The sequence below is a fragment of the Loxodonta africana genome, chromosome 2 (genome assembly GCF_030014295.1).
Source record: "Loxodonta africana isolate mLoxAfr1 chromosome 2, mLoxAfr1.hap2, whole genome shotgun sequence".
In the NCBI taxonomy this organism is placed as follows: Eukaryota; Metazoa; Chordata; class Mammalia; order Proboscidea; family Elephantidae; genus Loxodonta; species Loxodonta africana.
In genome coordinates, this window is record NC_087343.1 from 121,662,228 (window position 1) to 121,672,822 (window position 10,595).

At 42.7% G+C, this 10,595-nt stretch overlaps 1 protein-coding gene across 1 annotated transcript in view; it reads right to left on the minus strand.

Annotated features, from left to right (window-relative positions):
• The window catches only part of EPB41L4A (erythrocyte membrane protein band 4.1 like 4A), a 325,161-nt gene extending 315,639 nt beyond the window's left edge, over positions 1–9,522 (minus strand). The window contains exon 1 of the mRNA XM_064274891.1: positions 9,424–9,522. Within this exon, the coding sequence (XP_064130961.1) occupies positions 9,424–9,522 (99 nt within the window). The remainder of the gene's footprint in view (positions 1–9,423) is intronic.
• Positions 9,523–10,595: the final 1,073 nt, after the last annotated feature.

The following is a 10,595-nucleotide window of genomic DNA, read 5'->3' on the forward strand; positions in this document are numbered from 1 at the left end:
GAGCCAAACCTTGCTTGATGAGGGGTGGTACTTCACTCAGACAAGGGGAGGTAAGGGTGAGATCTTCCAGAAGAAGAAAGCATATGGGTGAAAGGGAATGTGGAGAATCCAAAAACAAGAAAGCAGCTTAGTCTGGCTACAGCACAGGACAGGTATGAGGAAATGGTAGGGAAGACAAGATCAGAAAAGAGGAGAAAAGAGGCAGGATCCCATCACGAAGGGCTGAGTGCTGCACTAGGGAGTTTGAACTTAAACTGCAGAAGCTGATGAGCCATGGAAGCATCCTAGGCAGGGGGTCAGAAAGACCACTCTACATGCAGTTACAGGGGTTAACGTTGGAGGCAGAGTAGTGGTGACTGGACAGGCTACTGCTCCTGTCCAGTTGGGAACTAAGAAAGGCCTGAATTACGGCAGTGGCAATTAGGAGAGGAGAGAAAAAAAAATCGGAAGATGTTTATTTAACGCAGTGCCGTCAAATCGAAATCCCAAAACCTGAAAGGATGTGGAAAGTAAAATAACCTGAGGTGTAGAGTAGACCCTGTGGGTGGCCGACAGCATCTAGGACTCCCCTCCTTCCCTCCTGAGGCACTCCCCCATGCCGCCATTTGCCTCCAGGAAACTGATCTCACCCCTATCCAGCTTCAGGGAGGATCTGGTTGCTCTAAAGGTGATCTATTCTGCTTATGGCCCAAGAACGGCCACAAGACTCGTTCTGGCTAAAAGACATGAGGGAAGATCTGCGGAAGAATTCTGGAGAAAGCTTTTTCTCTCCTGAAAAAGAAACAGTCTCTATGCCTCTCTCACATGTTGCCATGTACGAATATCATTTCCAGAACCATTCAGGCATCTGTTATGGCCAGTGGATGACATTAACTCCCAAGATGGCAGAGCAAGAAAGAGATGGTGAGAGAGAGATGGGGCCTTGATGTCATTGACCCACCCTGAACCTCCTGTCCTTCCCCTCCGGATTTCATGACAGATGAGCTCATACACTTCCTTATGTTGGAGCAGTTTGCAATGGGATCTCTGTAACTAGGAACCACAGCATCTTAACTGATAGAGACCGAGTATGGAATCATTAACCAAATGAGAGACCACAGGAAATGAAGCAGAACCAAAGGGGACAGAGGACTAGTGATGATGAGCTTAGGCATCTAGAGTGACACCCAATAAAGACACCCAATAGGCAGTGAGAAATATAAGCCAGATAAGAAGAAGGAAGTCTGGACTAGTGGTATAAATACAGTTTCAGCATTCCAGTGGTAGGCCAGGCAATGTGAGCAGATGCAGGGGTAGAACATGATATTTCTTCTTCCACAAATATAGAAATCTGACAAGATACTAGTACCTATGAATATCAAACCACCATTGCTCCCCTGCTCCTAACAACAATCCATGCCCCTCAGAGCCAGTATCATCTTGGGCAGAGGTGGGGGAGTAGCTATCCCAAGTTGGAATTCAGAAATAAATGTATGAGCAAATAATATATCAATATATGCTAATAAACCAAAAACCAGTTGCTATCAAGGTAATTTCAACTCATGGCAATCCCGTGTGCATCACAGTAAAACTGTTTCCATAGGGTTTTCAACGGCTGGTTTTTTTTTTAGAATTGATCACTAGGCCTTTCTTCTAAGATATCTGTGGGTGGAGTCAAACTACCAACATTTCAGTAGAAGCTAAGTGTGTTAACCATTTTTACCACCCAGGGATTCCTAATTCCTACACACTAATATTCATCATTACTGAGCTCCTTCTAAACTATATGCCTAAAATTCTTTCCTCAAATTTTCACAGCCATCCTATGAGGCAGGTGTCATGCCCCTCAGTTTACAGATGAGGAAACTGAGATTGGCTCAGAGAAGAGTCACTCACCCAATCACAAAGCCAGTAATTAATTATGTAGAAGGGGCAGCATTTGAACACAGGTCAGGAGAGGAAACAGGAGAGAGGGTACAGACTGAAGGTGGTCACACAGCACCCCAGTTAGGAGCTGCGAAGTGTGAGAGGCCTAGATGAAGGATGGTAGAGAAAACCAATTCTGACAAGTAACAATTAAGTCAGCAGAATCTCAAGACTGTTTCTCAAACATCACTCTGAATGAAGGGTAAGGTGGGACCAGAATTGCTTAAAAGCTTAAACAGTTTCCCATGGGCTACTTTAGGGACCTGGCACTCACTCAAGCCACAGATTATGTGGATAACTGTATTTTAAATAAAACACTTTCTAACCAAATCCTGAAACACAATCCCCACAAAGTTGGGAACCCTCAGCATTATTAACTATGCTTTCTCATGTGCTCCAAACGTGTCATCTCTAAACAACTCGCTGCTGCATTTGAATCCCTCTTCAGTTTCGGTCTGCTGATTCCTCCCTTGCCATCTGACCTTTGAGTTATTGTCTGTACCGAGAAGCTCTCAGCACCTCTCCATTTTCCTTGTCTGCCGCCATCTCTCTTGTTCTAACTTCCTCTTGGCATGTCAATATCCTCCCCTGGAAAAAAAAAAAACTTCTCACACATTTGGAAGCCACTGCCTGGCCCTTTCAAATCTTCAGTGATTATTAGGAGAGTCTCTGGAGGAACCATTTCGGCCCCTGCGGAATTTCTTAGCAAGACTGTTTAGTTATAAAGAAAAGGATTAACAATGGGCAGCATTAAGGAAGAGTGGCTGTTTGACTTAAAAAAAAAAAACAAAAGGAAATACATACATGGCTCAGAGGGCATAGGAATGCAATCCACATTTTTGAGAATGAGACAGACTCTCCAAATTGTAGTTACAGGCTTTTTGAGTCACAAACTAAACTGACTGGTTCCTGACCTTAACACACCTATTCTATGCCTATGACATGTGATAACAGATGCCTGGTAAATCTTAATGTATCAGGCTTAGAAGCAAAACTCATGGTGCAAAAGGAAATGGCAGTTACTCACGGAACACAAAGCAGGAAAAACCAAAATGCATTTGAATCGTGGTGTTGGCAAAAAACACTGAATGTATCGTGGACTGCTAAAAGAATGAACAAATCATTCTTGAAAGAAATACAACCAGAATGCTCCTTAGAAGTGAGGATGGCAAGACTTCAGTTAACTTACTTTGGACATGCCATCCCTCAGGAAAGACAAATCCTAGAAAAGGACATCATGTTTAGTAAAGTCAGTGAAAATGAAGGAAGCCCTCCATGTGATGGACTGACACAACAGTCGCAACAATTGACTCAAACACACCAACAACCATGAAGGTGGTGCAGAACCAGTTTTGTTCTGTTTTATATAGGGTCTCCCTGAGTTGGAACTGACTTAATGGCGACTAACAACAACAACAACAACAAAATATAGGAGACCATGCTTTGCCAAAGCAGTCAATCTCAGAGAGGCGGGCAAGGCACAGGGAATCTGATCTGACTTGTCATGTTTGTAACAGGCCTGAAGGCAAGTAGACGTTGCATCAAAATGAAAAACTTATAATTGTTCATAAAAACCAAACACTGAGCTTATTGATGGAAACCCCAGTGGCATAGTGGTTAAGTGCTACGGCTGCTAACTAAAGGGTTGGAAGTTCAAATCCTCCAGGCGCTCCTTGTAAACTCTATGGAGCAGTTCTCCTCTGTCCTATAGGGTCACTGTGAGTTGGAATTGACTCGACAGCACTGGGATTTGAGCTTATTGACACTGTCTTTTCTGTTAAGCCTTAGAGCAATTTCAGATGAGGTTTACGCAGCTTCCAAGAGTAAAGTGGATGGTATAACAAGATTATAAAGCACACTGATGTTCCCCAATTGTATAAACCCACACCATGAAACTAACTGACGTTGTTCTCGAGGACAGTTTAAAGACTAGGAGGAAGGAAGAAAAGTAACAGAAGTAGTAAGGATCCATTATCCATTCTTGAAATATGTCATTCTTCCTAAACTCTCTCAAGTTGGAAAGGGAAAGTTATATTTAAAAAAAAAGAGTATGAGAAAGACTTAATAGTTACCACCAGAATACAAAAATGGTGTGATTCATGTTTTCTGAAATAGCTGTTAATCAGCTATTCAATGGGCTGCCTGCATTCAGTCTACCGCACCATTTCATTTTCTACTCATTATCCATGTAAAAATTAGAGTACCTTGGCAAGAGATTTTTCACAGTGAGATTCACTTTATTCCATGGTTTTTTCCAGTAAAAATAAAATGGCAAAGGATCCTCATTGTCCAGAAGATTTTCAACATGGCCTATTTAAACTGCAACAGTCCATTTATTCCTCTACTCAAATTATATTTAATAAGCATAATAAATGTGAGGTGCACAGCTCTAGTGCTGGGAATCACAGGTAGGAGCTCACAAGCTGCTGGGGAAAGTAGACATGTCCAGAAATAATCCTTGAGATGTGATAAAAGCTGTAACAGGGACGCAAAGCAAAGACACGCGCTTAACGCTGCCTGGACAGGCCAGGCGGAAGGCTTCCTAGCAGATGGGACACTTGATTCAAGTCTTAAAGGATGGTTCCGATGAGTATGTGCTCAGGACAAGGCAAAAGGGCACACCAATCACCTATGTCCTCTCCGGTGGTGGTTCTCAACTAGGGTAAGAACCAATAGGGCCATCTATCTGGGGACATTTTTGGCTGTCACGATTGGGGGAGAGGTACTACTGTCTTCTTATGCTAAATATCCTACAATGGATGGGACAGCCTCCTATAACAAAGAATCGTCTGGCCCTGCTCCACAGGATAAAACCTGACACAAACTATCGAAGAAAAGATAGGAGTTTCCCATCTTGTTTCTAAATGCCTTGATAAAAATAACAAACCACTGTCCATATGGCTAACGAAGTAGAATCTCAGCTCTTGTCCCTACAATTTAGATTTAACTTTATAAACAACCATGCTCAAAAGCAACAAAAGCACTGCATTAGTTCAAGGTTAGCTCAAATGTTGTTCAAGCTTAACCTCAGAGAATTCAAAAACGAACACAGTAGGCGGGCTGCAAGGTGTGGTCCACCATCAACCAAGAAAAGTATAAATACCTAGAGGACAGCCCGCTGAAGGCAACAATGTTTTCTTCTTTAAATTGTTTATGTCACTTTCAAATCACAGATAATAAAAATTATTTCTAATATTTTTTTCCAGGGGAAAAAAAAACTTGCATTTTATATACTGGTTCATCTTACAAAACCAGAACACAGTAATCAGGCTTGAGTTTTAGAAATCTGGACGCAAAGTGGAGTAGATTCTATCTCGATCACACCTAACTTAGTAACCAATCAAGTAATCTTACACTAGCAGAAATATTAACGCATGCTTACTTGTTTCAACCTATGTTTATAAGGTCTCTGATTCTGTACCTTACATGATTAATACCACAAGATATATATATTCACGTATATACGTAATATAATCTGAAGAACAATTACTTTTCACTTCTTCCCAATCTTCTTAGATATTTTCTTTACAAATCCAAATTGCACGGAAATTACAATACTTGGTCAGTGAGATGTTTAAATCCCTACCCTATAGTTGTTTTTCTAGGTTATTAAGAAGCTGCTGATCAAAGTACCAAAACTCACAATATTAATTCACAAACCTTAGGCTGACCAAGAGGTAACTTCATTTAAAAGTTAATGGAGCTTCCATCTTGCTGACATTAATTTAGTCTATACCAAGGCAAAAAAAGAGCACCTCAGTATTCATTACATTACAATTCAGAGGGCTAAAATCTTGCTGAAATAAAAATACTAATCTAGTTCATATTTGTAGCAGCAATTTTGAGGACAAAATTTATAATCAAACCTTGTGATTGAACATCTTTTACTAATCAAATGACAACCTATAATAGTGATTTGAGCCCCATTCAAAGGTTGCTTTCCAAGAGTACAAAAAGAAAAGATCTCTATTTCCCCTAGCACAGAGAACTACAAAGGACACAACAAAAGCTTCCCTGAACAAACATTACTCAAAAACTACGAGACCAGCCATAGCAGAAATCCTCACTTGAATAAACAACAGAGATAGCAGTAGAGAACCAACAGCTGAAAGCTATTGTGCAGCTCAACACACAACCAACAGCTTTCAGCTTATATAAAGTTGGGTTTTTAAATCACAGATAGGGATCAAACTACAAACTGCATGAAAAGGCTTCCTGCTTGTCACGGTGAAGTTACCTCTAAAACACTTCTAAAGCACTATGGAATTGATAGTTAAGAATGCAAATCTCTATTTAATGTTTATATGAACACAAAAAGAAAAGTTGTTCTATTTTATTTTCCTAATTTTTTTAAAGTGAAAATTATTTTCCATTTAAATACTGCTCATTGTAACACATAAAAAAAACATATAAGGCATATTAATTATTGTCTTTAGGCAGAAATGGTTTTCGTGGGAACACATCTTCAATTTTTGAACTCAATGAAAAAACTTTAAGTTGAAGAAAATCACTATATAATTAACTTTTTGTTATGTATTTCAGTGCTTAAACAAATCCAAAGTGTTTTTCAAAAATACTTGTATGATCTTTACTCATACAGCACACCATATTAATAAAAAAAAAAAGTACACATGAAAAATGTTTTGCCAAGGTTCTCTCACATGTCCACTTTATTACAATTAATCTTTTTCTAACTCACAATGCATTATTATAACAGTAATACAAGCAAATTCTTAAGTAATTATCTAAGAATCAGTAAAATCCCTCCTATTAAAGGATAAAATGTGTGAATAATTTTAATGAAAAATTGGCTGTCTTCATTTCACTGGAGATACAATGAGAAAAAGGGTCATTTCAAAACAAATATTAGAAAATACTTTTGAAAAATAAAGATTTTCCTATTTTAGTTTAAATTTAAAAAAAAAGCAGGCTAATTGATGTTGTAAGCTTAACACTGACTTTAATTAGTGATAATCAAAATGATCAAATGTACTCTCCCAAGGGGGGAAATACCACAATACTATTTACTGGCTACTAAGCTTGAAATAATTGTTTATTTACAAATTAAAAAAAAAAAAAAAAAACTCATTGCCATTGAGTCAATTCCAACCCATAGCAACCCTATAGAATGGAACAGAACTGCCCCATAAGGCTTCCAAGGAGTTGCTGGTAGATTTGAACTGTCGAACTTCTGGTTAGCAGCTACGCTCTTAACCATTGTGCCACTAGGGCCCCTTACAAACTAAAGCAAGGGTTAATTTCATCTAATTAATGCAATATACATCAACTGTACCTGTCCTCCATGATATAGGCAGGTTGGGGAAAAGCTAAAAGAAAATGCCAAGTCTGCCCTGAAGAAATAATAATATCCATTCAATGTTTGAATACCATCTATGTGTGAGATACTTTTTCATACATTATACGATTTATAAATATACGTATGTGTTTAATTTAGTACATACCACCAGTAGATAGGTGCTTAACACATGCATTTTATGGTAGCATTGTAGTTATAGATAATGTGGTGAACTTCAGCAGACAACATCTGTGTTACACATATGGCCATCAAAATAACTGTGGCATGCTTTTGAGACACTAAAACAGGCCAAGCCTGTTGGGAAGTGATTACCTCCAACAAAAGCCTGCTTAAATTATTGTTGAGCTATATGGCATATATCCAAAATACAGAATTATAAAGTTACTCTGAATTGCTCACTGATTTTTAACCTACTTGTAAAACAAGATAAGCACCACTGAGTTTTAAAAAGTAATGATGGATTGGGATTTTTGATTCATGTTTCTCTGACAAAATTATTCCATTTGATCACAAGTCCTGGCTGCTCTCTTGACAGAATAATGCACACAGTCCACAGCTGACACAGGCACAGCTTTCATGATTAAGGAGGACGCTCACACTCCAGATGACTTTACACTTTGTGCTTCAAAAAGATTTCTTTGTTGTTTTGGTATCAGATCATCAGTTATGTTCTTCCAACTAACATTTCCGTCCCCAAACCCCCCCCCCCCCAAAATCTAAGTACTATCAAGAATTTTGGAAGTTTTTGTGATTTCTGCCTATTTTATTCACAGAGTCCACCAAAGAATGCTATATCATTTTGAAAAGTAAGCTCTTCTCCTGATTTCATTTTTTGAGGGATGTTTTCTTTTGGAATATTAAAAAAAAAAAAACTGAAAATATAAACACTTTCCACCAGGAGTCTGTCAATATTCTTGGCCTTGAAAGGGGACATCAAATGAGACTCTGGTTTACTTTTGCTTATTATAATAACTGAGGAAAGACTATTCAAAACAATTTTCCTAAAGAGAAGTGTTAATCTTGTAACTATAATTCATCATTTTTGCCCCTTTCTCACTGGAAGAGAATTACACCTCTGAAACTAGACTTCTGTTCACCAATAATGGCGATATCAAAGCTAAGACATTTAGCCAGGAACAGTAACTCTAGTCTGCGTAAAGCTTCCTAAAAGTGGTATTTATCCATCGATCCACACAGGGAAATGTCCAGGGCCTCCTCCATTAGGATTAACTGATTCAAAGATGACAAGACTAGGAGAGGATGCTCGGCAGAATGAACTTGATTTCTCAGTGGGTCACCTCTATTAGAGGGGAGCGGTCTCCCTTCAGAATCACCTGCTTAGTTATCTAAAACGCCTCAGTGTTTTCAAACTGAAGGAGAATGGGAAACACAACAAAAAGATTCAGTCACCTCCGGGTGGTTAACATTGTTGCGAAAGGAAAAGGACAGCGCAGGCGCGTCTGTCAGGTTGTCAGCTATAAACGTAAGGACTTCTCAAAATTAAGGAAGTGGATCTCTGCAAGCTTCCACAGCCTTCTCGTTTGGATTCTCTAGGTTAACAGTAATAATTGTATTTTAATGACCGACGAAAAGGAGCAAGGTTATTAGTCACTTTGAGAGATGCAGACTGAATGTAAGGGTAAAACCATTTCCCTTATGAAAAGGGAAATTATTTTCCGCCCAAACGTAGCATTACCCAACTACAAACCCAGGAACACAATCACAACAACCTAATGTGTTTCAGCGAGTGAACTAGTTTACTTCCCCAAGGCCACCATCAAGAAAAAATCTCCAACAAAGGCGAGGCAAATCATGCCTTCAACACCGAGGTGAGGTAAAGCGTACAGACAATTTCGCACCTCTTTGGGAAATGCGCGGGTGGGGGTAGGGAGGTAGACGCTTTTGGAGGAAAGTGGTGTTGGGAAGACTTTTGGTCTCCGTTGCAGCACCGCGGGGCTTGCAGTCGAGTGTCGGTACGTCAAGGCATCTTTGAAATGTCAAACTTTCCTTTATGAAGGAACTCAAAGTTAACCCGCTCTGACACATACACTGTATCTGAGCGCAGAGGGCAGCTACCTCTCTTTCCTACCGCACAGAGACTCAACCGCTGGCTCCGTCCGCTGACAGCCCTCAGACAAAGCCGCGGACCCCTGAGATCGGCTGGCTGCCCACCCCGGAACGCGCCCCAGGCCAGTGCCTACCTTGATGCCCTGCTGCTGGGTGGTGAGGGTTAACTTGGATTCATCCAGAAGCAAAACTTCGCAGTAAAATTCTTCCGGAACAGCGCAGAAACAGCCCATGTCTGCTGTGGCCGTCTCCAGCCAGGCGAGAAAGCTGAGACCGAGGCGCCGAGCCGCCCCCTGTCCTCAAGCGCGAGGCATTAATTTATTGTCCGCACCGTGGCGAGGGCGAGGGCGAGAGCAGCAGCTCCGGGCGAGGTCCGGGGCCGCGCGGCCGAGCCTCCCCGGCGCGGGAGGAAGACAAGGAGGAGGAGAAGCCTGGGAGAGTCAGCGCCCGGGAGCCGCCGGGAAAGCGCCGGCGGAATTGGGCGCGGAGGGCGGCGGCGCGTCTTCGCACATCCTGCGGCTCGGGTTCTTCCGAAGGTGGGGGCGTGTGGCCCCTCCCGCAGTCCCGGGGAAGACAAAAGTCGCCTGGCAATGGGAGCAAAAGGCAAAAACAGGGAGAGAGGAAAGCACGAGGCCCTCCCGGGACTTGGAAGCCCTTCGGAGCTCCTCAGCCCCCTCCACCAGCGCCTGCCCGGAGTGCGGCCGTGGGGCACCCGCCTCCTCTCAGCCTTCCGACTCACCAGTGGGCACGCACTTCCAGCTCCGACCCCGCCCCGCAACCCCAGGCCGGGTCCACGGAATGGGGAGGGGTCGGCTTTTCTTTTGTATCAAGGGTACCCGCGACGCCCCAGCCAGAGACAGTGGAGTCATCACCCAGTCCGCTACTGCTCCCCACCCCTACCCACCCCCCCACTACCACCAACCTGCTGGCACCAAGAAGCCGGAGGAAGGTTGGAAAGGGCAACGTGCTCCTTACTAAGACTGGCGAGGGGAGGTCAGCTCGTCGCGGGGTGCGGCTCCCGTCTAGGTGCCCCTGAGCTCATCGCGGGGGGCTGTGAGTGACCAAGTTCAAGCTCTCCCTCGAATAAAGCCCTGCTGCGGCGGCAGACTGCTCTTTCCCCCAGGAAATTCAGCGAAGCATGGAGTGGGAGGACCAGCGGGCGTGTGGAGAAGCGGGCGCCTGGGCTGAGGACGCGGCTGCCAGGGTGCGCCCAGGGCGCGCCAGGCCGCTGCAGCTCCGGGGAAAGTTCTGTCGATTGAGCCAGGGGTGGCGCTCCGGGGAGGAGCAGCCCAGGTATGCCTGGGCA